The 24,880-nt window shown below is 53.2% G+C and overlaps 13 protein-coding genes across 13 annotated transcripts; 7 read left to right on the top strand and 6 right to left on the bottom strand.

Moving 5' to 3' along the window:
- The first annotated feature begins 28 nt into the window (after nt 1-28).
- On the top strand, nt 29-948 carry LAESUDRAFT_514658 (uncharacterized protein). The gene is made up of 5 exons (XM_040902757.1): nt 29-189; nt 245-306; nt 363-514; nt 585-699; nt 759-948. The coding sequence occupies exons 1-5, from the start codon at nt 99-101 to the stop codon at nt 765-767; spliced, it is 429 nt and encodes a 142-aa protein (XP_040767382.1). The 5' UTR covers nt 29-98; the 3' UTR covers nt 768-948.
- Nucleotides 949-1,043: 95 nt separating this feature from the next.
- On the bottom strand, nt 1,044-2,392 carry LAESUDRAFT_722611 (uncharacterized protein). Its single transcript, XM_040908243.1, has 5 exons — nt 2,178-2,392; nt 1,882-2,116; nt 1,660-1,815; nt 1,390-1,600; nt 1,044-1,336 (listed from the first exon to the last, which is right to left on the bottom strand). The coding sequence occupies exons 1-5, from the start codon at nt 2,218-2,220 to the stop codon at nt 1,265-1,267; spliced, it is 717 nt and encodes a 238-aa protein (XP_040767383.1). The 5' UTR covers nt 2,221-2,392; the 3' UTR covers nt 1,044-1,264.
- A 1,176-nt stretch (nt 2,393-3,568) lies between these two features.
- On the bottom strand, nt 3,569-4,203 carry LAESUDRAFT_756581 (uncharacterized protein; the record flags this gene model as incomplete). Its single annotated transcript, XM_040912189.1, has 4 exons — nt 3,569-3,790; nt 3,855-3,922; nt 3,985-4,083; nt 4,143-4,203. 4 exons carry the CDS (start codon nt 4,201-4,203, stop codon nt 3,569-3,571), a joined length of 450 nt encoding a protein of 149 aa, XP_040767384.1.
- A 154-nt stretch (nt 4,204-4,357) lies between these two features.
- Nucleotides 4,358-5,640, top strand: LAESUDRAFT_674515 (S-phase kinase-associated protein 1A-like protein). Its single transcript, XM_040905557.1, has 6 exons — nt 4,358-4,490; nt 4,546-4,607; nt 4,682-4,869; nt 4,926-5,028; nt 5,086-5,106; nt 5,161-5,640. Exons 1-6 carry the CDS (start codon nt 4,400-4,402, stop codon nt 5,179-5,181), a joined length of 486 nt encoding a protein of 161 aa, XP_040767385.1. The 5' UTR covers nt 4,358-4,399; the 3' UTR covers nt 5,182-5,640.
- LAESUDRAFT_799740 (mRNA capping enzyme) lies at nt 5,534-7,812 on the top strand (the record flags this gene model as incomplete). Its single annotated transcript, XM_040913991.1, has 10 exons — nt 5,534-5,640; nt 5,695-5,757; nt 5,823-5,904; nt 5,966-6,097; nt 6,155-6,238; nt 6,289-6,368; nt 6,428-6,568; nt 6,622-6,822; nt 6,879-7,050; nt 7,118-7,812. 10 exons carry the CDS (start codon nt 5,534-5,536, stop codon nt 7,385-7,387), a joined length of 1,332 nt encoding a protein of 443 aa, XP_040767386.1. The 3' UTR covers nt 7,388-7,812.
- Nucleotides 7,166-8,125, top strand: LAESUDRAFT_514926 (uncharacterized protein). Its single transcript, XM_040902758.1, has 2 exons — nt 7,166-7,836; nt 7,904-8,125. The coding sequence occupies exons 1-2, from the start codon at nt 7,429-7,431 to the stop codon at nt 7,946-7,948; spliced, it is 453 nt and encodes a 150-aa protein (XP_040767387.1). The 5' UTR covers nt 7,166-7,428; the 3' UTR covers nt 7,949-8,125.
- Nucleotides 8,126-9,401: 1,276 nt separating this feature from the next.
- Nucleotides 9,402-10,582, bottom strand: LAESUDRAFT_810630 (uncharacterized protein; the record flags this gene model as incomplete). The annotated part of the gene is made up of 2 exons (XM_040914237.1): nt 10,012-10,582; nt 9,402-9,902 (listed from the first exon to the last, which is right to left on the bottom strand). Exons 1-2 carry the CDS (start codon nt 10,456-10,458, stop codon nt 9,402-9,404), a joined length of 948 nt encoding a protein of 315 aa, XP_040767388.1. The 5' UTR covers nt 10,459-10,582.
- Nucleotides 10,583-13,180: 2,598 nt separating this feature from the next.
- On the top strand, nt 13,181-14,563 carry LAESUDRAFT_735307 (WD40 repeat-like protein; the record flags this gene model as incomplete). Its single annotated transcript, XM_040910577.1, has 7 exons — nt 13,181-13,265; nt 13,326-13,471; nt 13,534-13,635; nt 13,692-13,805; nt 13,857-13,977; nt 14,030-14,258; nt 14,311-14,563. 7 exons carry the CDS (start codon nt 13,181-13,183, stop codon nt 14,561-14,563), a joined length of 1,050 nt encoding a protein of 349 aa, XP_040767389.1.
- Nucleotides 14,564-14,633: 70 nt separating this feature from the next.
- LAESUDRAFT_646500 (uncharacterized protein) lies at nt 14,634-15,358 on the bottom strand (the record flags this gene model as incomplete). The annotated part of the gene is made up of 3 exons (XM_040903990.1): nt 14,634-15,004; nt 15,062-15,268; nt 15,325-15,358. Coding segments are annotated over 3 exons (612 nt in total), but the record flags the coding sequence as incomplete, so codon positions are not given.
- Nucleotides 15,359-16,646: 1,288 nt separating this feature from the next.
- On the bottom strand, nt 16,647-17,546 carry LAESUDRAFT_618524 (uncharacterized protein; the record flags this gene model as incomplete). Its single annotated transcript, XM_040903244.1, has 1 exon — nt 16,647-17,546. A coding segment is annotated over one exon (900 nt), but the record flags the coding sequence as incomplete, so codon positions are not given.
- A 335-nt stretch (nt 17,547-17,881) lies between these two features.
- Nucleotides 17,882-21,524, bottom strand: LAESUDRAFT_735308 (Utp21-domain-containing protein; the record flags this gene model as incomplete). The annotated part of the gene is made up of 15 exons (XM_040910578.1): nt 17,882-18,201; nt 18,262-18,472; nt 18,530-18,681; nt 18,733-18,836; nt 18,888-19,075; nt 19,127-19,318; nt 19,367-19,618; nt 19,676-19,911; nt 19,968-20,154; nt 20,211-20,389; nt 20,446-20,672; nt 20,727-20,856; nt 20,913-21,033; nt 21,084-21,184; nt 21,257-21,524. 15 exons carry the CDS (start codon nt 21,522-21,524, stop codon nt 17,882-17,884), a joined length of 2,868 nt encoding a protein of 955 aa, XP_040767392.1.
- A 193-nt stretch (nt 21,525-21,717) lies between these two features.
- LAESUDRAFT_674528 (P-loop containing nucleoside triphosphate hydrolase protein) lies at nt 21,718-23,196 on the top strand. Its single transcript, XM_040905558.1, has 4 exons — nt 21,718-21,914; nt 21,963-22,060; nt 22,109-22,317; nt 22,377-23,196. Exons 1-4 carry the CDS (start codon nt 21,791-21,793, stop codon nt 22,789-22,791), a joined length of 846 nt encoding a protein of 281 aa, XP_040767393.1. The 5' UTR covers nt 21,718-21,790; the 3' UTR covers nt 22,792-23,196.
- Nucleotides 23,197-23,609: 413 nt separating this feature from the next.
- Nucleotides 23,610-24,847, top strand: LAESUDRAFT_695373 (ARF/SAR superfamily). The gene is made up of 6 exons (XM_040906237.1): nt 23,610-23,721; nt 23,777-23,835; nt 23,888-23,948; nt 24,002-24,067; nt 24,121-24,353; nt 24,409-24,847. Exons 1-6 carry the CDS (start codon nt 23,679-23,681, stop codon nt 24,514-24,516), a joined length of 570 nt encoding a protein of 189 aa, XP_040767394.1. The 5' UTR covers nt 23,610-23,678; the 3' UTR covers nt 24,517-24,847.
- The last annotated feature ends 33 nt before the right edge of the window (nt 24,848-24,880 follow it).

The raw sequence follows: 24,880 nt of genomic DNA on the forward strand, positions 1-24,880 counted from the left end.
GATCATGTCGTCACGCGGCACTGCCTCTTTCTGACTCGAACTGCGCAACAAATATTTAAGTAGAGTGAGGCTGGTCCATAGACCACCACTTGCAGACCATGTTGACCGTCGTGACATCCGACGATGTGCGCTTTGCTCTGGAAGATGATGTTGCCGTACAAGCAGGATTGCTGCGGGACTTCGCAACCAGTGCGACGTGCCTCCTCTTTCGCTATCATGCATTTGTAACGAAGCTCTTTCATAGACGATGACCCTACTAGAGAAGACATTCCCTTACAAGCTGTGACCTCTGATGTGTTTCGAAAGGTATGTATACCATGCAGTAAACGAGCAATGCCATCATTCCCGCCCTCGCTTGTCAGGTTCTTGAGTATTGCGAGCACTATCGCGGGCAGGCATCGCTCCCACTCACTCCAGACCAAGCGTGGAATGACTCGTACGCCGGCGGTTTGGAACACGACATGCTCTTTCGCGTGATCCGAGCCGCGAAATACCTCGAAATCGTCCCTCTACAGTGAGCGCTTCATGCACAGCCACAGTAGTGATAGCAGTTGTGCTCATGCATTGCTACGATGAATCGGCAGGGATATGTGTTGCCGACAAGTTGCGAAGATGATCATTGGAAAGACGCCAGAAGAGATCCAGGTTTTGTTCAACCTCCCCGTACAGAGAATGAAGACCCAGAATGCTCAGGTTGGGGTGAGTCCGTGGTTTGACGTCTGTTTGCTCTTCCTCACAATCTTGATGCGATCCTTCAGCGATCATGAGAATTCAGATAGCTCTGTGGTTCTTCATGCAGTTCGCGCCTGACATGGCTTTTCTGAGCTGTCGTGGTCGTATGAGTCCCATGGATTGCGTAGTCGAACGCCTAATGGCTGGTCAACTCCAACCCATCGTCGTATGTTTATCTTGCCTATGTCCCAGCCTATGCATGCGTTTCGTGACTATCGTAGCGTCATGGCTTTCGTGCTCCAACTGGTTGTGGCAATTCTTGCACGCAGCAATCTGATCATGGTTCGGCCTGAATTATGATTACACGGGCACGATCACGGATGTGTGTTCTGGCAGGCATCTCTGAGACAGCTTCTTTATAAGGTGCTTGTACAATTATTGAACGCGCTTCACAAGTATGTATACGGGCGTACATAATGTTGGTATCGAGTGGAGCAGCGGTGCGCATACAACCTGGGGGAACTCGTACACGCTTCGTTATAGTGCGTGCACGATGTCAAGTGCACAAGTCGGTCTCGGCTACCAAACACAATTAGCCACTCGCAGGCGGCTGTTCTGGTTTCGAACGGACGGAATGGAACCAGTGGAGAAAGTGGGTCACGTCCTGCATACTATCGTTAATTGATCAACACTGCAATATGCTTTCAGAGAGCTCACCTTCGAAATGGTGCTGTCCATGGTGGACTCTGCCATGAATGAAGGTATCTTGCCACCAGGCGTGCTTGAAGTCGCCATGCGCCATTCCACCTTGCCACTGTCGAGTTCTACGAGACGTTCGATGCTCACGTAACGGCCTTTGACGCCCTTCTCCTCCATCTTGGCCAGCTCCTCGTCTCCAGATAGGTCGATCGGTATGGAGACAATGAGCCTGGAGACATGACGGTTATCAAATTGCTGTACAAGCCCCTAGAAGCTGCTGTGATTTACCCTGTCCTAGGCGAGTTGTCATCACGATATGTCGTCTGCAGCACAGTGAACACTCTTGGAGAGACCGGAGGTGGGAACGTGTAGTATAGCGACCAGACAGCTTGGGTTGGCGATATCTGCTTGACGAGCGTGACCTTCTTGATATCAGGGATATACCTGATACACGGTTGGGCGGGTACAATGAGCTGGGTCTCTGATGAGTAGCAAGTGCCATGGACATACTGCATCTCATTCTGCGCTTTATCCACACCTAGCTTGCTCCAGAACTCATCGAACGTCGCGTCCTCCGCGGCATGCTCGCTGACCCTGCAATGCCAGGGTGCTCCGTCCTGCGGGCCCTTTGGGCGTGAGCAAGTCTTCACCACGCCTTTCTGGTAGGCTTTGCCTGGTTTCCAGGACGATGTAGAGTCCAGAAGTGCTCGCCCCGACGAGACTATGGTCTCTTCAGAGGGGAGATCTGCAAGTTGAACCTTAGCACGAGAAAGCTTTCTACATTGTGGGTGCACAGGAGGACGCACCGGAGAGCTTGATGGGGGTTATCGTGAGCTGAAAGTCAGACATGGTGTTGTGCTCTTTCGGATGCTGCACTGTAGCTGATATAGCGACGAGCAGTTACTGTGAGAACGGAGGCAGCGCAGCGCAGCTTGACATGACGGGTCATTGTCTGGCGACGACCTGACCCTATAGTTACGTTCGTGAGATCTAAAGTGAACCAGTCCAATCGTCGTCGACTGGCCCTGGTTGCCGTCGAAATGGAAGTAATGATCAGCGCCCATCGTCTTGACAGCGATCACCGCGACCAGCTTTGCACAGAGCATTCCTTAGACCATCATTCAGAAACCGCGCTATCATCTCGCTATCCTCCATGCTCATACACAGTACTTCACGAGATCTGCCCCTGCTCCTATGTGGTTTCTATTGCACCGCCGGAGCTGAGTTGAGGAAGCAGTCCCAGACGAGCCGCACAAGACATCGGAAAGGAATGCTGTGACTTTGGACGAACACCTGTACCGTGCTCACTTCATCATAGCCTGATCGTCCACGGTCGCGCCGTTGCACGCCATGTCATTCGCAAAATTGCTATTGCATCCTGCGTTGATGGAATGCGCAAGTTGTGTACAGAAAGTCAATAATAGGCGATCACTGCAGTGAACGCGTAATGGATCGCTAATCGCTATAACGCGCAGGCAGACAAGGCGGCTAGTTCTCAGCTACTACGTGGCTTCAAGGCTGCCTGCTTAGCGGGAGGCTGCGAACTGCGTGGTCTTGATCCGTACGCTGTCCGTGTTACTCCCGCAACGCAACTGCCTCCACCTTCCGCTGGGCACCCATCATAATTTTCCTAATCTCCCGCAAAGTATCAGATGATGAGGACGGCCCAACGCATTCGAACCTCGGCTCAAGTGCTCGGTATATCTCGCACATTCTGCACCGGTGGTGTCCATTGCGCGAGCACCAATAATGAAGTCATTCACACACCTCCTGGAGACGTTTCACGTACACAAGATTGCAGGGGATCGTCCGGATGCTGGTCCTCCTGTCTCTGGAGGAGTATCTCATCTCAGAGAGAGATTGCAACCGCGCACATATCGGTTTCACGAAGCACGACTGGATTGAGATATTCGACAGCACGGTGCCTTCGCTAAAGGAGCTAATCGATCTGGACTTGCCAGTCATAAAAGAACCTGTGGTGCTGCACATCCAGCAGTGATATCCACTGTGATGTTTTCAACGCCTGTCTTGCGCAGCTTGTGTCGTCTGTCCGCCGATGTTACTGTTGCTGTCTCTCCACCCTCCGTCCTGTTGTCGCAGCTGTGTGTAGAGATCATTAATCATTCGTTGTATATTACCTTCATCCTTTTATGTACAGGCGTCACCCAGATGCAACGAGACCAACTGAACCCTCAAGTCAAGCAGTGGTAGATTGGTTTGACACATCGGAAGATGCGTTGAGGTTCACAAGGCCAAAGTAGCGACTACGCCCCAAAGCGCTGTCGTCCCTTGGCAGTTTCTCGCCCTTGTTGAGCACAACGCCCACATACTTGCGCGCACCTCGCATGCGCATCTCTTTGTAAAAGCGCACATAGCCGGGCACGAGTGCGAAGAGGGTATGATCGCGCCCGATTCCCACCTGTTTTGGAAGTGAAAAAATTGAATCAACTCGCGCATTCTATTCGGTTTTGTAGGAGGCTCACATGCTGGCCAGGGTGGAACTGCGTGCCGCGCTGTCGAACGAGGATGTTGCCAGCCTTCACGAACTCATCTATGAGGATGATCCTGCCGTATTAGCCCTGCAATGAGGAAAGCGCATGTGCAGTGTCACACCTGAGTACTTCTTGACACCTAACCGCTTCCCTGGCGAGCCGCCGTTATTCGATACGCTGCCTCCTGCGCGTTTTGTGGCCGTACGCACAGAACCCAAACCTGTCGGCAAGCAGTGATTTCCAGTATGGTCCTGCGCGTCGCACGGGAAGAATTCGAACCTGAGAGGCTAAACGGGCTGTGAGGCTGTATGAAGCGTGCCAGAGACCAGAACGAAGTCATGGCGTCGCTGCTGCTGTGCTGTGCAGAGTGGACAAGTGAACGGATCAGTTTACGAGGAGCCACATTTATTGACGGGTGTATGGATGATTACCTAATCAAGGCGTTACTTCAAAAACGGTCCACGCGCTCCTGAACCGCAAAGACTCATACCAAACTCTTGTCAGATCATCACTCCATATCGCGGTCTTCTTTCACAATGGTTCTCCTCGTTACTTCTGACAATGAACAGTTTGTCGTTGACAAAGAGGTTGCTGAGCGCAGCGTTCTCATCAAGAACATGCTTGAAGGTGATGTTGTGACGCCACCCAATCCTGTTCTGCCGGCGCTGACACCGCCTCTCAGATGTCGGCGAGAGCGACCAGCCCATCCCGTTGCCCAATGTCTCCTCGAGTGTGCTAAAGAAGGCGCGTATAGTTGTTGTGGCGCTCCTCGTGCCACCCGCGAGGTGCGCTAATACGGTCCATCGATATGATATTAGGTCCTGGAGTACTGCGAGCATCATCGTGGAGAGCCTCTTCCCACCGCCGAATCCGAGCAAAGCCAGGATGAGACCCGCAAGCGGACAACCGATATCAGCGAGTGGGATCAGAAGTTCATCACTGTCGACCAGGAGATGCTCTTTGAAATCATTCTTGCGGCTAACTATCTCGACATCAAGCCTCTTCTGTAAGTCTTACTCATATATTTCCGTGGGCCCGGAGTTGATTTCACCCTTATAACAGTGATGTAGGATGCAAAACTGTCGCCAACATGATAAAGGGTAAGACACCTGAGGAGATCCGCAAGCTTTTCAACATCGTGAACGACTTCACTCCGGAAGAAGAGGTAAGGCCCCGCTTCTTGCGACTCATGGGATATGCTAAAAACTTCTCTTCTTTGTAGGCCCAAATCAAGAAGGAAAACGTAAGCACTCGTTGCTGATGGTCAATTTCGTCGTCACTAATCCCTCTTTTGCAGGAATGGGCGGAGGACCGCTAGGCGCATGTGGTGTCAATTTCTCTTCTCGTAGCCTCATGTCATCACTTCTCATGCCATATGTTTTGCACGTTCTTCTCTCTCGCTGCTGTACAGTACATTCGACTTCTAGAACACAGTGAGCATGCCTTTGCGTCGTGTGCGTCGTAGAGGATAGCCCTATTGCATTAACGCTGTACGTTTTATGATCCCGAATGCATTGCATACTACAATCCTCATAGCCATACATCCTCCGAACGCCACGTCGACGAACTTGCGTCTTATCGAGTTCGAATCGAGTCCTCGGTGCACGCGCGTGTTATGATGTCCGCGTCACGCGTCACGCCTACACGCCTGCCTCTTCCTCGCTGCGTCCATGTCTCCATTGCCTGAGCTGCCCGGCAAGCCAGTCCCCCCCAAATCTGGTCAAGAACAATGGCTTCGGCGTACGGTGGCTCGTCTCTGCCAGCTCGAGAACGAACGGTGAAAAATCTGACTCTCGCCACAATCTGGTGTTCATACTCTCCTTCCTCTTAGTTTTCCTGGTAGTCAGCCTATCAGCTTTGGCACGCGAGATCTGGAGAAACTGGACTCGAAGGAGTGAGTTGCGCTCGCATGTCAATGCAGCATTCACTGGAGGGATCCTAAATCGTGGTATCGGGCAGCTATTGGGTATGCGAGAAGTCGGATGGCATTCGCGTGCTCCTTTTCGTCCAGACGGATCACCAGGAGCAGACGGTCTATATCGTACGTGTTTGCTTGACGTTCTCGCCATACATTTTAAGTGCGTATTTGACTGTCGGATCAGATTGACCGCCACAATAGCTATCGACAGGTAATTGGCCTTTATTTCCCTCATCATGAAAATCCCAGGATGCCGCTGCGCAATACTATTGTCGATGGTGAGCTTGTCGTTGATGTCGATCCTCGTACTCGCCAGGTTTGTCCTTTTTTCAGTGCTTCCACAACTTCACTTGCTGAGAGTCATCGCAATCAGGAAACACTGCGCTACCTCGCGTTCGACTGTCTGGTGATTGACGACCAAAATGTCATGTCAAGATCTCTGGACAAGCGCTATGGGGTAGGGTGCTTCCTGTTGAGTCGATGTCCCTAAATTAAGTAGCTTGGCAGAGGCTGCAAGCATGGTTCTATGCTCCTTATGCTAAGATGATGAAAGAATTCCCCCAGATGGCGCAAGAACAACCATTTGAGTAGGCAGTCAACCTCGGCGATATCGTGATGCTGAATTCTCACCTTCTCTGCATGATAGCATCAAGATCAAAGATGTCAAGTTGTCCTACCACGTTGATGACGTCTTCAACATCGATTTGCCTGCGCTGCAACATGGCACAGACGGCTTGATATATACGTGCGCTGAAACGCCTTATATTCCTGGCACAGATCAGAACATGTTCGTATCAACTCAATCTAAGGCAACTAAGCTGACCTTCAGCCACTCCACAGATTGAAGTGGAAACCTCCATCGGAGAATTCTATAGACTTCAAGCTGGTGCTGCGCTTCCCGCCCAAGTCCAATAAGTCCTCCGAGCCCGATTTGTTTGCGAAACCTGTCTTCGAGTTGCATGTCTACTGTGGCGATGACCGGGGTCAGCAGCGGTATGAATTTTACGATGTCATGCATGTCGAGGATGATGAATGGGAAAGGTGTGTGGAACATCTTCCTTTCGGTTTCACAACCCAGTTCACTGACGTTCGCTTAGCATGAAAGCCTCTGGAGAGCAACTCGACGATCGTATCGTGGAGGTGCATTGGGATCCCAAGCATGAGTACTGGCGGATGATGCGTTTCAGGGACGATAAGCCCGCAGGCAACTTCAAGGCTGTCGTAGAAAAGATCACCGAAAGTATTTCAGACGGTGTCGAGAAAGAGACGGTAGGAGTTTACATATGCATACCTGTTGTCGTTGGACTGCTTGACCTGATTCAACTCCGCCCCTTAGCTGTTCGCCCGATCTGCCTCCATACGCAATGCATGGAAAGCCCGGCACGGTTCTGCGGCTGCCCCGCCACAACAAGTACCCCGCCCGCAGCCGCGTCCTCCTCAGGCCCAGCCCTTACCGCCGCGGCTCCACGTCATACCAGCCAAGCTCCAGGCCGCACCGCCTTTCCTGCAAGGCGTGCCGGATGTAGCACCTCGCTATGGACCCCTTGCCACCTCGCGCTGGAGCAAAGTGACCGGTCCTGAGATGGTTTCTGGCATGTACAGATGAACAGATGAAGATGAACGAGCTGAGGTCTCGTCGGTTGGGGCATGCGGCATTGCGACCGGCGCTTTGGAGCTCGCAGCGTCTCGTGCGAGCATCAAAAGACGAATAGGGGCGACCTCGCTCCAGGTCTAGGACAGTGCTCGGGAGTGAAGATGACGATTGGGGCTAGCGGTGCACGACGCAGCATTCATATCCTAATCTGCAACACAGTGCGCTCGGCCTCGCATTATCACCGTCCGGGCCATAACGCCGACCCCCGCTGCAGTCTTGGGTGCATAGAAGGACGCGCGCTCCCCGCGGCTTCCCATTCACACACCGGATCGATGTGGGCACAAGAAGTTGGCAGTCATTGGTTTCGAGGCGGCGTCTTGCCCGGTCATGGCGAAACGGAACTCCTGGATGACCATTCAGCGAACTGCTCATCTTTCATTCCAAGGCGGTCTGGACCGCAGGCTGGTACACCGTGTGTTTGCTGAACCTTGTATCGTATTCGACTGACAGTGCCGAATGTATTCATAGTTTGCATGGCGGTTGTCATATACCGTGGTTATTGCCCTCGTCTGAAAAACATCGTGAAGTGATAGGCAAATGCGCGGTGGAAAGTCTCGCTGAGCGCGAAGTCTATGCTACAGCACGAGATGCTACTAGAGCGGCGATTTGCAATTGGAGTGTGCGTGCCTGTCGCGATCGTTCGATTCTGCGAATGAACGGACCATGTGTTGCTACTCACTGAAGTCAATACTCGGACCCTCGCGCCGATCTCTGGTTCATTCAATGTGACCAAGAGGTACTATCATCGAAGCTGGACGCATTCGAAGGTGGGATGTTCAGGTTATGATCAGCTCAGCGACTTTTTAGGTCGTAGTGGCGAGGTCGATAGAATTACCAGCTGAGAAGCGCTGGTATCGCGGAAGAACCATGGTGTGCTTCTCTGGTAGGATGCATTGTTGTGGGTGCCACCATTCAGTCTCAATTCAGTTTCTCGGCGTCAGGAACGGCGGTGAACTTCATCAAACCCAGCTGTCGGGTCGGACAAAATCAAGACTGTCGCGCACATGTCAAGTTGCCAACAAATATAGATAGCCGAAGTCGATCTTGAAGTGGTTTGCTCCCGAGCATCCTTCACAGCGGAGTTCTCGCCCTACCAGGCGGTCATGTTCCCTGCATCATCTTCTCTTGTCCAAGTCCGAGCAAGTCGAATTTCATTGAGAGCGTTGAGAATGAGTGAGCGGGCCGACACGGAGTTGGAAGATGAATCGTATTACGAGACCGATGGCATGCATGTCTAGTCATTACACAATTGAGAGGCATATCACGGAACAGACCCAATGGAAGCGGAATGCAGAGGTGGAGGAAAGCGCGACAACGGAAGACATGCTATGTACTAGTAATGCAACAGTCAGACGTCATTAGCTGCGTGACGTGAACGTGAAAGGCGCGTAATATGAACAGCGTAGCAACCATGTACACGATGCTGCGTGTAATGGCCCATCAAGGAGAACGCGATCCAAGCGTGGAAAATATATGCGGGGACGCGGAAAACAAGCCAGAAGAAAACAAGGAAGATAGATGAAAACCATAACAGAACAGAACGCGATGAGATGCAAGACCGAGGCGAGAGATTGGGTAGGACATATGCTAGGCGCTTTGACGCGTATCGTACGCGAGAGGTATACGAGCCTTGAGCTTGAATGATATGTGACGAACGTCATACAAGATGATTCGTGACGAGGTCATTGCGGATTGCGCCTTAAGCGCATCGTCGAGCATGTCGTCGCATAGGGGTAAGCATAGAGGCGATGAAATGGACTGTGTAAGAGTCGTGGGTCGTCGATGGGGTCATGGAGGGAGAGCCAAGACACGAGACGGGGGACCAAGACACAAGACGCAAAATGGAGGGCATGCATATATGCGCACTGGCGAAGCCATTCGCCTTTTCCACTCTCTTCCCACTACCACCTGCGCTCTCCTGAGAGGGCCGTCAAGGGAGACAACGCGTGCAACCAACTTCCAGTATTCAGTAAAAGAGGTCGTCCACATCCGTGCTCGATAGCGAGAAGTACGATGGTGATTGTGAGCACGAATCTGATGAATCGGTGTCATCATACCAGAGGTCGTCCCACGAGTGCCGCGACTCTTCATCGGATTTCGCGGTTTCGGTATAGGAATAGCTAGCAGGACGTGCCTGGTCACCAGATTTTGAAGCGAGCGTTGGCCGGTGGCCTACGCAAGGCGCGTCCATGTCACTTGTCTGGAAGTCGGTGGAGGACGGGACATCCGGGTCAGACGTGAACCCGAAGTCGAGGTCCAGGAAGCCGTTCTCAGACTTCGTGCTCAGTGTGGGGAAGGTTGTGTCGAACGCCGGCATCGAGTGAAGCGTGAATGGCGACGGCATTGGGCTACTCGACCGCGAAGAGTCAGAAGAGTCGGAGGAGTCTGATGAGGGCGTTCTGCTGTGGCGCTCGGGTGTTCGAGGCGAGATAGAGAGTTCAGCGAACTGTGGCAGTGGAGACAACACCTGGATAGAAGAGAGGCTGTGAGCGGAAGATCTACGGATGTGTGTGCCAGAAAGATGTATATATGCACACAGGCATACATGAGTGAAAGGATGAAATGAGAGTACGGACCTCAGAGTCACTGTCAGTGCTTTCCAATGATAGGTCGGCGAAGAAGGGAGTGATGGACGCGACGTCGGCACTAGGGCTCGGAGCCGACGGCGAAGGTGATCGCCAGGCCTCAGTGGCGGCGGCCACAGCATCGTCATGCGCAAGCGCTGGCGTTACAGCCACATCGTCATTTCCGGTACGCACTTCCGCATCCGTGTCGGTCGCGTTGTTCTCGTGGGTGGACGCGTCAGCGTCCTTGCATTGACCGTCTTGGACGATCCACCAGTCGATCTCTGCGAGGACGCGCCTGTGGCTTGCATCCGAGCCTGATGATCGACGTAAGTTGGGAGCATTGGTACGCGTCTCGTTCGCGTCTGTGTCCGAGGACGATGACGACGGCTCCGCAGGTTGCGTGTAAGGGGCACCACGGGCCTCGGGGTAGGACAAGGTACGACGGAGAGATGGCATAGTAGTAGTGACTTGTAGCAAGAACACGTTAATGTGAGGGCGTGAGTTCGTTATGGATAGCGATGAGGACGATGGGTACGACGACGAGCACCAGTGGGTACCCGCAGAGAAGATGGTGGGGGTGAGTTAAGAGGACAAGAGAGGTCCTGCATGAATATCGAAATTTATACCCGTGAGCAATCGGAAATGTGAAGGGATGTGAAGGGTTTCGGGCGTCAAAGACCCATCACGACTCGCATGCGTTTTGCGCCTTTTGCCTGATTGGGATGCTTCCTGCGCTGCTTAGCAGTTCCGCCCATCATCTTTGAGACGTTGTACGCTTCGTCGGCGCGTGTTCCGCCATTCAACTTAACAAACGCGCGACCGACGCGCTCGACGACGACGACGACGACGACGCGCACGGGGCAGCATACGGGCCCGCCGAGCCCGACATCCATCCGAGTACAACGTCATGGACCCCGGGAGAATTGGCTTTCTTTGACTGGGGCCGCCTCATGTCGTGCGTTGCTAAACTACCTACAGTTCAGGCCCTCCCAGCGGGTCCCAGCTCATCTTTGCTTGTCCTCGAGGCCGGGCGAGTTCGTATCCTGTCTATCGCCCAGCCAATCGCATCGCATCATCACCAAATTCTCGAATTCAATCGTGTGCTCTCAGCTTCGATGTATGACAGGCTCTCACATCTATCGCTCCTTCTCTTTCCAGGGGTCTGGGTACAGGATGGTGCCGGCTATGTCTCGCGGTGTGGCCATCTCGCCGATTCAACACTCTGTCTATCGCATCATGTCTTGTCTTGTACGTCTACAATTCCGACGATCGCTAGAGATGGTATATGCTCGGACACTGAGCTTCATGGCTTCATCAGTGAGTCGCACAGGGTCTACACGCCGGCGCCACTCTTCCCTGCCTGTGTCGCTGTGCATGATTTATTCAGCAAGCCAGGAACGCCGCTAACGTTGGACGCCCTCGCCGGGTGGCCACTGCCCCACAGTGCGCACCCGAGCCTAGCGAGTACAGAATTAGGCTTGCCAAGGACCCTGATGCGCTCAACGTCATACACTCGACCATGCTCGCACCGGGCGAGATTGCCATGTGTCTTCCTGCTCATGCGACCTCCAGCCACAGACGCGTCGCAGGCTGATCTCCGCACCAGTCGGTTGCTTTCTCTCAAGTTCTATCTGCGATCATCTGCCGGTCTTCTCGCCTGCGGAACCAGCCCCGCGTGCAGCAAGGCACGTTTCACCACATTGATAGCCTCCTCTAGCTCCTCATATCAACCAGGCTTTATCGCCGGGCGCTTAGCGACCGCTCACCTGCCCATCTCCGTTCCAATCATGGGAGCCAAGCGTACCTCAACGTTCCCACTTCAACACCACGGATCGGAACTACCAATCAGCCGTATCGTGACCAAGCCGAAATCGTATTGTGCGATGCTGGGTGCTCGAAACTGGACCCGGAGATGAAGTCTCTGGATTTGATGCTTCTCACAGGCCTGGCCAAGTGCAGCCTTATCTCGATTGGACTCGTTCGACGCTCTACGGCTCTCGGGTTTCACTGCCTTGCCTCTACCGACTAACAGCGAGCGAGGCAAATGTATTGCTGTTGTGTGGGGTCTGATTTCGCCATGCTCGCCAAGGATGCTGCCAGCGCCCGCCTGTCGATCTTCCTTCTATTCGGTGCTCCGCAATCAGACAGGCGCATTACACCTCAACGGGCCTCAACTGAGATGTTCAAGGTAATGGATATGCCGCACTTGTCTAATCCTAATCTCCGCATGCTTACGATGATTCTGTTAGCGTCGCACCAGCGTCTCACGTGCGTCCCGTCGGTGCCGTTCCGTCGCCGATTCGGGTTGAAGCCCCTCCCTCCTTGTGTGAGCTAAAATTGGCTTAGCATTGAGTGCGCTGAACGGCTGAATGGTCATCATAAATGTTACTACGACCTTTCTCCGAGCTTTGTGAGTTAGGGGCTCATTGGAAACTAGCGAATAAGCTCATGGCCACAAAACGATTCAGTTTGATCCACATTATGCTAGAGCCAATGCAATGAATGATGTCAACTCCCCTCCTCGGGGCTTGATAATCAGCTGCTGCGCGTCGGAGAGCCGGCGAAACATGCACATACACGGGTGGCTCCGACATTCCACACATCGAAGCGGACGCTCTGATTCAGTTGGTCAAAAGCGGTTAGCACGCAACTGGCGTGCGCCCGGAGCTGATGTGCTGTCAGCGCTGCATGAACGAGAATAAGACGAGAAACTTCGGGCCCTGGTTACCAATTGTTCCATCTTTGCGCTGGGAGGCTCAGACATAGCAAGGGTCCGCCGATCGTGTGGACTTTCCAAAACAGGAATGTCTCCTCACAGCAGCCTCCGCTTGTTCTGCACTTTGCAACTTATCCGTTGTCATGATCTGCTTAAATGCTTTATGGACTGTATTTACGGTTAATTTACGCGGTTGCAAGGCCAAAGGCGCAGAGATCGACCGTGATTTATGACTTACACTCGGCGGAGTCCCGCTACTCGAGGTTCACTCGTAACATCTCTCTACGGAGCCTTGGGCCTACTTGCGGGTAAGTTTGATAGGATCTGAATAGTTCTTGATCCCCACATCTCCCGATTTCTTTTAACCGTAAGCTAACCCTCGAAATCTGGCCCATTTGAATTTTATTTATACTCTACACATGCCACGAATTAGCGCTGGCTAATTACTATAGTCTTGCGCCTATGTTATCCTCGCTGGCCATCCGGGTCCCGTCTGCAGCGTCCGCTCTCGCTTTTAGCAACCATGGTTCTCTCTGCGTCGGTTCAGGCAAGTCGTCCGTGTGACTCTTGTCGCGTGTTTGCTGACCGTGAGCCCACGTGTGCACAGATGACGGCACGCTACGCTTTTATGAGCTGCCCGGAGAAAAGGTCGTCAGGGCTGTCAGGGCGCTGGGTTCGGAGGTGTCGTGTGTCGCATGCAAGAAGACGAGGGACGGAGCGCCCATTGAGGTGTGGGCTGCGAGCGGTCGTCGGGTGAGTTTCGTGCCTAGAGGTGGACGACGGCGTGCTCTGATCGGGGCGATTGCCCATCGTAGGTGGTCGCGTTCCCTGTGCGGCGCGACAAGATGATCATGACGGAGGGAGACGCAACATGTGTACTGGAGCTCGGAGAGGACGAGGATGATGTGCTGAATGAGGTGCGCCCGACGGTCTTCCCAATATGCTGCATGACTGACAGCTGCGGCTCAGCCAGCTTAGTGTGAGCGACAGTGGGAAGCACCTCGCGTTCAGCACCGATAGTGGGACCGTCGGCGTCGTCGAGCTGTCTAGCAAGGCCGTCACCAGGATGAAGGCACGCCACACCAGCGTGAGGTCCACTACTGCGAGCAGTGCTGCGTGATCTAACCGTTCGCTCCAGGTCTGCGGAACAGTCAAGTTCATCCCTGGTCGTTCCAGCGAGCTCGTCAGCGGAGGGTACGATTCGGCGCTGCTGCACTACGACTTCATACAGAACACCGTCCTCTCGCGATTCGATATCAGTGTGTCTGTCGCATCTCTCCGTGTGCATCGCATCTCATATATATGCCCTAGCTGCTCCCCCTCCGTCATCGGGTGTCTCCCTCTCCCCTCCTTTCATTCTCTCCACCGCGATAGCACCAAACGGTTTGTTCGCGGCGAGCACAGCGGACGGGCGAGTGTGGCTGGGCGGAGGAGGCGAGAAGCGTCAGTCGGGAGCGAAGAAGCGGAGTAGAAAGTGGGAGGGCCTGCGGGACGAGGAGGGCTTGTGGGTGCAAGTGGCTGACGGGCCCGTCGTCGCATTGTACGTCTCAAAATATCTCATATTCAGGAGTAGTGCTGATGACGATGTGAAGGGCGTTCATGCCTGGAAGAAACGAACTCATGGCAGCTACGTTACTCGGCAACATCACTGGGCACACGATCACTCGCGATGCATCGGGAAAGTTGCAGAGCACAGCGATATGGTCTGATAAAGTCAAACATATTGAGAAGGTCAACGCGATGGCTGTTGATGAGGGGTGGGTTTGTATAGGAGGAGTGGAGAAGGCCGGGAAGGGTGTTGTGGAGGTATGGAATGTTGGTGAGATTACCCATCGGCACGCATGAGGCAACGTCTTCTCCGACAGAAGTGCAATGGTATTTTTCCACCTTCCTAGCGACAAATACGCGTACCATTCTAGCTACCCGTATGAGACCCAGATTTCTTCGATTTGTTCTCCTCCTCAACCTGCTTCTCGAGATCGGCAATCTGCTCAAGGTACGAAGCCCTCTTTGCCTTCAGCTTCGTCACGTACTCCTCATCAGACATCCTGGTGAACCCGAACAAAGTCAGGAGACGATCCAGGCGCGCTGTCCATGGGGATGCATCGACGGATCCTGACGGCGACGAGGAAGATGCGATGGGTGCTCGCGTGGGTTCTTGCTGTGCTCTCAGCTTCTTTGAGATGTACTTGACCCGTGCGACGCCGACCTCGTTGAACGCGAACTGGATGATCGCGCAGACGATGCCTCCCGTTGTGATGCCGGGCACGATCCCCGTGCGCCCGCCTATACCAGCGACAAGTTGGCTCATTAGACAACGTGTATGAAAGAAAGAGAACATACGTCGCCATGCGTTCAGCACGGCGCCAGTGAATGCGCCGCTAAGCGCGGTATCTGGCACCCTGTACATCCGCATGTCCCACCAGCCCAGCTTCTCTCCAGTGCGGACGCCCGATGCACGTTGCTCTTGGATCTCTCGTATCCGCCGCGAATAGGAGGTGTCTGCCAGTGCGGACAAGAGGAACGGGCTGACGAGGTATTCACGGCAGCCTGCGGTGTGCCCGTCAGTGCCGCGTGCTCGCCTGCGATAAGGAGGTGACACGCACTGAAGAATGTCGCGCCTACGATCCCGCCATTGATCACTCCAGCAGTGACGAATGGCCCGATGCTTTGGTGGCTTTTGATGAGGGCGTAGATGCCTGCGCCAACTCCTGTTGTCGCGGCTGCTCGCGCGGGCGCGTGTCAGTGGTTGTGCGGTGCAAGCAGTCGCATGGAAGACGGACTCGCATGTTATGAGCGTGTATTTTCCGACTGTGAATGGTGTCGACGGGTCCATGTCGAGAGCCGGGCCTGCAACGCGTGGTGGTGGTGGTGGTGGTGGCGGCGGTGAGGCCTGCGTTTGTTGTCGTTCCTGATCAAGTGAGCGTCGATCGTTCACTGCATCTCTTCCTCATCCATCTCGTAACTTCAACATCTCGTGCTCACCGCCGTGTAAAAAAAAAAACAATGCTTTATGCGTGTCCATATTTCCTCTCTGATGGGATTCGCGCTCGTCCCTTCTCGAAGCTGAAAAAACTATGACTGGAACGATCCGTTCCATGACTCATGTTTCCCGAGCCTGAGACTATTCCCCGTTCCATTCAACGACGATCGTGATGCTTTACTAAAGGACAGCTGCGGACAGCCGGTAAAGAAAAAGCATGTTGGGCACCGTCCTTCCCGGAGCAATCACTGGAACTTCGCAGTCTTCTGGCTCGTGTTGTTCCGTCCTCAAACACTTCAAGCAGAATCGAACCGTCTTCGTCGGAGTCGAGGTCTGGACTCGATCATGAGGAAGGCAAATAAACACTCTTCACGAGTGAGTTCTTCCACGTAATTATGCATTATGATACAACTTCTTTGACTGACGCTACGCGAGTCGTTTGTACATCTCTAGGTAAGCGAAGGTGATGCGCTGCAAATACCTCGCAAACCGTGATATTCCTTATTCGTGATAACTTAACCGGGTATAATTTCCTGCTGCGCAAGCCTATCCTATGGGGAGATGAGGACAAATGAGCGTTGCAATTCTGGATCAGATATCAAGGGTGCTCTTACCTCGGTCTCAGAGGGGTCGCCACACACCGGCCGCTCCGGCGGAGACTTCCACACCCACTCTGCGGCGTTCGCACGTCCGCAGAAATGCATCACACACTTTGTCCCAGCCCGCTGAGATGAAGGGATTGCCTGTGCAGGACAGCGGCAGTTGCAGCCGCACGGACTTCAAAGAAACATATGAGCCATCATTTTCGAGGATTCGGTGCAACATGGAGAAGGCTAGGGGCAACATGACCATCTTGCTTGTGGAGTCGGCCACAAGAGTGACGCAGCAGATGCAACGGTGTGACCGCATGGCCCACAGGAGCGGCGACACTGAGGGACTGGATGCTAGCACCCAGTGACTCAGGTTCGGACACATTTCCAGCAATCCTAGCTGCCCGTGATGAAGGGCATTCAGACGACGGAGCCTCTGGCCGCTGCGCTGAACGAATTCGCCAACGTCATGTGGAGACGAGGTGGATGACGGGCTCCCCGTGACGACCAGATGAGTCAAAGCCGGAGTATTACAGGTGAGGAGGGAATTCTTGTATGTCCGCGTATTGTCCGAGATGATGAGGCTGCGCAATTGCGGGAAGTCGAGATGGGTGAATGAATATACGATTTGTCGTGATGTGGAGGAAGGAGGAGACACCCAGAGCATCTCCAGGGATGGCGCGAGGTGCGGGACGAGCACCTGCAGAAGGCTCTCGTGCTCGCCTCTACACTCGAGCCTGCGTATATGCACCTGCTTCAGGCCCTTCGAGATGGTACGCGTGAGCGCACACCACTCCCAGAGGTGTGGGTCGGATGTGCAGGCGATGGTGGAGAAAACGCGCAGGTTGGGACAGCTCTTGAAGATCCGGCCGAGGGCTCTCAAATGCTCTTTCTTCCATATGTGCACGCCCTCCAAGGCGAGTTCGAGGCGGATTGTCCACCGCCCTGGTCCCGCGACGGGCGTGCGCGAACGTTGGTGTCTTGACGCTAAGGCAGCCGCCACGTGGATTGCATGGTCTCCATCCTTCAGCAAGATGTATCTGAAGAGGAACTCGGCGACCAACGCATTCCATCTCCTTGAAACGAGGGCGATGGCCAAGTTGGTGTCCATAGCTTCTCGGTGCCACCGATGCAAATGAATTGCATTTTGGTCGTCTGCGATGCGCTCTATGCTCTCTCCGTCATTGCACGTCATAGCCTCCGGGATGTAGGTCGCGTCCGCGAATATGCCAAGCCATAACTCGTTGGGAATCTTCTCGGCTAAGCATCGCATGGCGTCAAATTGCCGACAGCGTCTGACAGGAGTGGCAGTGCGCGCGAGAGGCGGTGAGGAGCAGAGTGACTGTGCAAGCTCGCCAGCCCGTGCATATTTATTTGCGTGGCCCCGTGCCATGTGGTGGATTGCCGGTCCGCGAGAATAGGGTCGCCTGTTGAGAACAGCGTGGACAGCACGCCCCTGCGGGTCGGTTGCGATCATCGTGTGCTGGGCTAAACTATTGACACACAAATTTCAGCAACGGTGCGCTACAGATCTCCGGCAGTTTGTGCTGGACGATCCGAATGTGGAATTCCAAGAATTTCGATGTACAATCATAGTGTGTCCCTGACAAAGCTCAACGTGCCCAACGACCAAGCAAGCAATTCCACTAACTTCTCGCTCTCCTTGCGCTGTGCCTCCTGCAGCGCCTCGAGTTCTTGGTGCAGCTCTTCATTCTCCATCAGAACGTCCCCGTGCATGCGAAGGAAGACATTCAAGAACGTTTGTACAGCCTCAAAGTCGCGGTGTGAGCACAGCCGATCATGCAATGCCTTTAGGAACAATCGGAGTGCGTCCAACGTGACTAGCTCGTGTAACTCAAGATCGAGGGCGGCCGGTGACAATGTCTTCGCATATGCGAAAAACTCCTCGTCTGAGCAACATGAGTCAGTCAGAGGCGGATCACCGGACAGGATAGGGCAGTCCCGCTTACAGTCACCCTCGGGTTTCTCCGCAGCTAGCTTTTTGTAGAAAACGCTCGTGCTGGAAGCAGCGGCTTTCTGTAGCCGTTTTGTTGACTTCGGGGCATTTGCGTCCGATTCCTTCTCTTCGATGGCAAATCGAGGTTCCAAGCCGGGAAGAGTGGGCAGGAAGAATGGCGCCCTCTCGGGCTCCTTCGGTGGCTCCTTCGGCTTGTTGCGTTGCTACGCAGGGGACTATGTGAGATGCACATTCTTAACAGAAAACAAATCATGACATACCTGGATCACCTCGAAATTCAGCAGTGTTTGCCATTTCGAACGCGGGAGCAGCGAGAAGGTGACCAAATCGCCATCGAGGTTCGATTGTGTGAGGAACACATCAGGCAGAGTTTCCTGACCATTGAGAGTGAGCGACGATAGGGCATCAAGCGCTGCAAAAGAATGATCAGCATATATTTCCGCAGATAAGCCGGAGCTATCACCTTCTTCCTCTGCCTCCCCTTGCATGGAAGGTAGAGAGACATCTTGCACATCTTCATCCGAGACACTCTGGAAGGACACCTCGGAATATTGCGCCCGATTTGCCCTAAATATACATGTTAGAATATGAGGGACGATGGTATATGCACGGATTTACCATAGATACACTCCAACACTATCCACATGAGCGGTAGCGAGGAAGTCGTTTGTAGGGGAGAACGTCACGCTTGTTGCCACACTCGCTGTCCGAAAAGCATCGATGAGACGCCCAGTTGGGATATCGAATGTCCGAATGATTGAATCTAATGAAGTCGTTACAAGCCATCGCGAGTCAGGAGAGAACGTCTAGTCGAAATCAGGATTGCAAGCACGGGCAGCCATAGGCTTGGTACTCACTACGTCCAGCACTCGACCGCGGAAACCACCCAACTCTCGCACAACTCGGCGCGTTTCAATGTCTACGATGCGGACTAATAGGTCGTCACAGATCACTGCGAGAAGTCCACTATCTCGATGCAAAGTGATGGAGACAGCGGAAGAAGGGAGAACGAGTGTATGCTCCAGCTTCGCGGTATGGAAATCAAAGAACTGTTGAAGTGTCAGCGTCGATCACAGCTCCAATGAGACAAAACCAACATTGACGGTCCCGTCCAGAGTACTAGCAACCACCGAGCCGTTAAGTGCGTCGGTTGCCAGCCCTGTAATGCATCGTTCCTCCAATTTCTTCTTGGTCGAGCCGGTAGGGCGAAATTTGCTCGTGACCTCCGGAGGGCATGGTCCAACACTATACGTCTTGCGTAGGATACCCGACTGCATATTGTACATGTGGATGGCGCCAGTAGAGGACGACGCTAGACCAAAGTTACCACACGCCGAGACGCAAACAGCCTAGGGTGGTAAGAAAAAAGTCAGTCATCATGTCGTTAACAGATGGAAGTTATCCACCTTCACTGAGCCGACTGGTGCCCCTTTCTTGCCGCCATTGCCGAATCCAAATGCATATTTGCCAATCTTTTTTTCCTTCATACTCCAGGTACGTGCGAAGGTTTCATCTGCGTGCGCGGTAAGAATATCATCCCAGTCTCTCGCACGAGCAGCTGAGTAGGATACTGCATTGATGGGAGGAAGCTTGAGGGATGCAACAGGTATAGATTGGCTTGTGGCCTTTTTGGATAGGGAACCTATGTTCGAGGAACACAGTCAGGAGAAGAAGCACGACGTGGACATGCATTCCTACCTTGGCTGAATTCAAAGCTTCGGGAATCTCTGACCACACTCGTGCACCGCAGACTACGATCCCTTGACGCCGTCAGGATTTGCTTCCCGTCTTCGCCGTAATACCTGATGAGATGCGGCGGGGCATGGTGGCCCGATCGGAATTTGAGAAGACGGGGCGGGGAAGTAGGAGAGTCGAAGACCCATTGCTGTATTGCGATGAACCCTCAATCATAAGCTTCAACAATGCTAATCACAGACGTACTTTCACGCTGTTGTCTTCACCAGAGCTGATCAGGAGAGGTTGGCCGGGGACCCACTCCACGGAGGTAACCGCTCCGTCATGTGCACCGCGCATTAAGTGAAGTAGCCGCCCACCAGCGTTCAGATCCCACAATGCAATGTGGCCTATAGAGGAGGCGGAGGCAAGGATAGCCTGTCCGTCTGGAGTATCGTGACTCAGCCAAGCGTATCCGCAACAGCAATAGAAGTAGGCATACCTGACCGAAAAGACAGTGCGCGCACAGCACCATCTTGCATTTTCATCCTCATCAGCCGCTCGTCTGTCCTCACATCATAAACCGATATCTCTCCGGAAGCAAACCCGATTCCGACCACATCGATGGCAGGGGACTGTACAAGTGCAGAGATTGGATTTGTCAAGGAACTCTGCGAGTTTGTTGGTAATGTTAAGAGGGAGGCAACTGGGAACGTATGTATCCGCGTCCTGGACAATATTTCATGAGCCCCACACGTCGCTCATGTCTGAAAGCACTCTTACTGTGTGCGGATATTCCAAAGCTGTATATCGCCTTGACTACTAGATACGAGAACTTTGTTGAGATACGTCGCGGGATGCAGGATAGATGTCGCAATAAAGTTCGTATCAAATTGTATGGTAGCCTGCAGTTCTACAGTCGTCCATGGCATGAGTAGAACGTTGTAGGAGCAAGAGATAACTCCGCACCTTCGCTCTCAACATCCCATGCCAACATCCTTGATCCGTCATCGGTGAGTGCGAGCAGCTGTGAGCCGAAGACTAGGATGAAAGAGATCGTTGTTCCTAATGGGTTAACCAGCCTCCCAGTCTATTATGACAGTCAAGCTAGAGACAGCTTCTCTAATTGCAAATGCTTACCTCCTTCCCTCTGATGTACCTGATTACATTAGGACCGCTGGCCGTCCAGACAGAGTTTCCCTCCATAGCCATGTAGGTAATTGGCTCTGGTGCGTCGGGACCTAGCATGAATGATAATGGTTTTCTGGTCACGCGTCCGTATCAGAAACATACAGAGGGACTCACTTACTTACCCACAAATAGAAGACCCATCTTTCCTCCTTCCCACATCGCCCACGCCTTGCCTAAGCATGTCACAAGGTGTAACCGCGGGCCTTCCGTGGAACCCTTGTAGGAACGGGTCTGTAGGACAAATGGTAGATGATTGGTGATGAGACCAAGAGCGCGGAAGGGAGCGAAAAGACGCGGTTCCGTCGAGGTTTTCTTCGAATCCGTTTGCCCGACGCGGGGACGTTTGCGAGGTGGAGGATGGCTATGTTCCATTTCCGAGTTTGTACTCATGGTAGTGACCATATTGGCGCAGAGATATGGTATTCGTCACTGGTCGCGCAGATGGTGTCGGCTCTCAGTCTGGAGGGGGCGAGCGGTAGGGCCACTAAATGTAAAGCAGAGAATTTCAGGGCGATCGGGCACGTGAGCAAGACAGCGGTTGTTGCGGTGTGTTGTCCAAAGCCTTCCGTTCTTAACAGCGACAAACAGCCTCCCATTGGGGTGGCGCGGAAATACCGCGTATCCCGCCAGCATCGACGCCGACAAGAGTTTTCGCAATGGACACTTACAACACCGAGGAGTCTTTGCACGTTGAGTCGGAAGTGCTGTCGCCCGCGTCCGTGTTCACGCCGCAGACGCTCTTGATTGCATCACTGTCGCTGGTGGTCGCGCTCCTCGCTAGTTAGTACTTCCGTTCTGCCTGCAGTCTCGACTCTCATGCCTGGGCAGTTATTATTATTCTATCGCGTAGAAGGTCACTCTCGAAGGGAGATGCCCTTCTCCTTGTTGGCTATTCTGATGCAGGCAAGACTGCCATTCTGTCTAACGTAAGATCAGTCACACGCGTACCACCCTCTTCTCATGCCCTTCCATAGCTCGTCTACAAGAAGACTTTACCGACGCATACATCAATGCAAGTAAACACATCTATAGTGCCACTAGGAGAGAGAACACTCCGAGTGATCGATGTGCCGGGACATCCTCGAATCCGCGACCAATTCCGTGAATACCTACCTGACGCGAGAGCAATTGCCTTCGTCGTCGACTCGAGCACGATTTCCCGGAACGGGGCAGCCGTTGCAGAGTTAGTAGAATGTCTCGATGCGTCTTAATTGTTACTGAAGTCTATTCGCCGTATCATAGACACCTTCACCAAGTACTGCATGCGATTACTTCCCTCCCACCCTCGAGACCTACCCCTGCACTGCTTATCGTTGCACACAAGCGTGACCTTCTCAAGTCAACAGCTCAAGCAACGCCGGACCAGCTCGCCATCAATCGCGTGCGGACCATCCTCGAGCGCGAACTCGAGAAGCGGCGAGCATCTCAAGCTGGCGGAGTCGGTGTCGAAGGCCTCGGAGTGGAGGGTACCGAGTCCGAGTTGGGCGGCTTGGAGTGCAGCGGCACGGGCGAGTTCAGGTTTGCCAGTTGGGAAGGAGGGCAGGTCGATTTCGTCGGCACCTCCGTGGATATCAGCAAAGAAGCTGGGTTAGACGAGAACTCGGTCGACGTCGACGGACTGCAGCCTCTACGCCGGTGGATAGAAGAGCAACTATAGCCCTGTTGATGGGCAGATCGATCGCCTGTGCGCAATCGCTTTGCAAACAATGACAAACAACCCGGACAATATAAAGTTTTCCCGACGGTGAAGTTGCTCCTCTCATGCAGCCTCAAAGACAGTGCCTGTTCTTCGTTCAATACTCCACGGGGAACATGGCGATTCGGCATTGCAGAGAGTGATACTGTGGGTGGCAAAAGAGCTCTAGCATCTCCCCCTTGGAGGGCCATGGTGTCGTGAGTGTCAGAACTTCCCTACATTCCTTCTCTGTAGCGCACGTACCATGTACGTTGTGTTGTGTTTGCATTGCACTGCAAATCATTATTTATAGCTATCTACGGGCATGTAGTGATGTAGTGATAGCCGTGTGTAGCAACGCTAACAATTGATGATTTTCTACCGTTCATATACCTTGCGCATCCTCGACTAAAACCGCTGCCACAACGTTTGCAACATTCAAGAATGATCTGAGTCCCCCTCTCTAAGACCGTTATTCGCTTGCATAGACGTCCAATAATAGTAACACTGAAGATATCAGCTACGGTAGTACTTTGGCATCACTGTGTCTGCTCGACCTGCGGCAGAGGAATTTACTTGTCCGGGTCCGATTGAATGGATTCTGTTGAATGTAACTACAAGAACTAAAGTGCAGTTTCATCATCGATTCCATTGAATATCCACAACTCAGTAAGGCCTCTATATGCTTAAATGTTGTCCTGGTATCTATCGTATTTTCAAAAGCAAGGCCACCGTGACGTCGCCAAGGTAAGGAATGTGACGTCACTGAGACTTGACTTGTTGTCACGGTCACTCCACGGGCGGGCCGTACACGAGCTTAACTTGACGTACGTTCTCTCGTTCGTCGACGACCATTTGCTAGCGACGCCATGTTCATTATCAACTGGTTCTGGGATGTTCTTGCACAGCTCGGTATGTAACGCTCCGCACTGCTACGGGACCGAGCACTCTTATGACGGTCATACAGGTCTGTTGCACAAGAACGCCAAAATCCTCTTCCTTGGTCTTGATAATGCGGGGAAGACGGTAATAACCAGTAGTCTATGGGAACAGTGACAATTTCTGAACCATTGGGCAGACTCTACTGCACATGCTCAAGAACGACCGGCTAGCAACACTGCAGCCCACACTCCACCCCAGTGAGCACGGACATGGATTGACGTTACAGACGCGTGTCCTGACGATCACGTAGCATCTGAGGAGCTCGCAATTGGCAACGTGAAATTCACGACCTATGATCTGGGTGGACATCAGCAAGGTATGTAACGCCCTTAGCTCCGTTTAGAACCCCACTGAAGTGCCATAAATCAGCTCGTAGGCTCTGGCGTGATTACTTCCCCGAGGTTGACGGCATTGTCTTCCTCGTCGACAGCGCCGACTTCGAACGCTTCGCAGAGTCCAAGGCCGAGCTGGATGCTTTGCTCTCTATTGAAGAGCTATCGAAGGTACCCTTCCTGATCCTTGGCAACAAAATCGATGCCGCAGGTGCGGTGAGCGAGGAGGAACTCAGGCATCACCTGGGCCTGTACCAGACCACTGGAAAGGTATGAATCCCCCATGGGTCGGATGCGATGGTCCTCTCATATTCGCTATTCACAGGGCAAGGTGCCTCTCAACGACATTCGCCCCATCGAGATTTTCATGTGCTCCGTTGTTCAGAGACAGGGCTATGGAGAGGGTTTTCGCTGGCTCTCACAATATGTATGATCACTCGTCGCTGCCCTGCCCTGACTGCTGACAGTCTCTCGGTAAATCTGAGACTTTGGTAGATGTGTTGATATGTAACCGTCCGGTGACCGTCAGTCATGTGGGAATTACTGTCGTCTTACTGCTTTTCCTATTGTTAGTAGCTACTCTCCTCTATGTTGTGGAACATTTTTTTTGCTCTTCATCTCAAGAAGTGACCCAGCGACGGACATGGGTCCTGTTGATAGATGCGTACCATATTGTTCTAGGAGCTGGTATGGTGCACACCATTTATCGGTCCGTGGCTACCATTCCGCCCCATCATTCGACTGCGCGATGGACAGCACTCGGGAAGATCGTTGCGAAATAGTGAACACTAGAGCAG

This window comes from Laetiporus sulphureus (assembly GCF_001632365.1).
Source record: "Laetiporus sulphureus 93-53 unplaced genomic scaffold LAESUscaffold_7, whole genome shotgun sequence".
Classification (NCBI taxonomy): Eukaryota; Fungi; Basidiomycota; class Agaricomycetes; order Polyporales; family Laetiporaceae; genus Laetiporus; species Laetiporus sulphureus.

What these genes read in the sequence shown, in the direction of transcription:
- LAESUDRAFT_695373 (XM_040906237.1), top strand. Translation starts at nt 23,679, where the DNA reads ATGTTCATTATCAACTGGTTCTGGGATGTTCTTGCACAGCTCG. An exon ending in GCAGCCCACACTCCACCCCA is followed by an intron (nt 23,949 to 24,001) that starts GTGAGCACGGAC and finishes ACGATCACGTAG; the next exon opens with CATCTGAGGAGCTCGCAATT. An exon ending in TGTACCAGACCACTGGAAAG is followed by an intron (nt 24,354 to 24,408) that starts GTATGAATCCCC and finishes CGCTATTCACAG; the next exon opens with GGCAAGGTGCCTCTCAACGA.
- LAESUDRAFT_514658 (XM_040902757.1), top strand. Translation starts at nt 99, where the DNA reads ATGTTGACCGTCGTGACATCCGACGATGTGCGCTTTGCTCTGGAAGAT. An exon ending in GCTGCGGGACTTCGCAACCA is followed by an intron (nt 190 to 244) that starts GTGCGACGTGCC and finishes GCTCTTTCATAG; the next exon opens with ACGATGACCCTACTAGAGAA. An exon ending in CTCGAAATCGTCCCTCTACA is followed by an intron (nt 515 to 584) that starts GTGAGCGCTTCA and finishes ATGAATCGGCAG; the next exon opens with GGATATGTGTTGCCGACAAG.
- LAESUDRAFT_674515 (XM_040905557.1), top strand. Translation starts at nt 4,400, where the DNA reads ATGGTTCTCCTCGTTACTTCTGACAATGAACAGTTTGTCGTTGACAAA. An exon ending in CTCGACATCAAGCCTCTTCT is followed by an intron (nt 4,870 to 4,925) that starts GTAAGTCTTACT and finishes CCCTTATAACAG; the next exon opens with TGATGTAGGATGCAAAACTG. An exon ending in CCCAAATCAAGAAGGAAAAC is followed by an intron (nt 5,107 to 5,160) that starts GTAAGCACTCGT and finishes CCTCTTTTGCAG; the next exon opens with GAATGGGCGGAGGACCGCTA.
- LAESUDRAFT_514926 (XM_040902758.1), top strand. Translation starts at nt 7,429, where the DNA reads ATGCGGCATTGCGACCGGCGCTTTGGAGCTCGCAGCGTCTCGTGCGAG. An exon ending in CAAGGCGGTCTGGACCGCAG is followed by an intron (nt 7,837 to 7,903) that starts GCTGGTACACCG and finishes ATGTATTCATAG; the next exon opens with TTTGCATGGCGGTTGTCATA.
- LAESUDRAFT_722611 (XM_040908243.1), bottom strand. Translation starts at nt 2,220, where the DNA reads ATGTCTGACTTTCAGCTCACGATAACCCCCATCAAGCTCTCCG. An exon ending in AAAGCGCAGAATGAGATGCA is followed by an intron (nt 1,816 to 1,881) that starts GTATGTCCATGG and finishes ACCGTGTATCAG; the next exon opens with GTATATCCCTGATATCAAGA. An exon ending in TGGACAGCACCATTTCGAAG is followed by an intron (nt 1,337 to 1,389) that starts GTGAGCTCTCTG and finishes GATAGTATGCAG; the next exon opens with GACGTGACCCACTTTCTCCA.
- LAESUDRAFT_674528 (XM_040905558.1), top strand. Translation starts at nt 21,791, where the DNA reads ATGGACACTTACAACACCGAGGAGTCTTTGCACGTTGAGTCGGAAGTG. An exon ending in GGTGGTCGCGCTCCTCGCTA is followed by an intron (nt 21,915 to 21,962) that starts GTTAGTACTTCC and finishes ATGCCTGGGCAG; the next exon opens with TTATTATTATTCTATCGCGT. An exon ending in AGACTGCCATTCTGTCTAAC is followed by an intron (nt 22,061 to 22,108) that starts GTAAGATCAGTC and finishes GCCCTTCCATAG; the next exon opens with CTCGTCTACAAGAAGACTTT.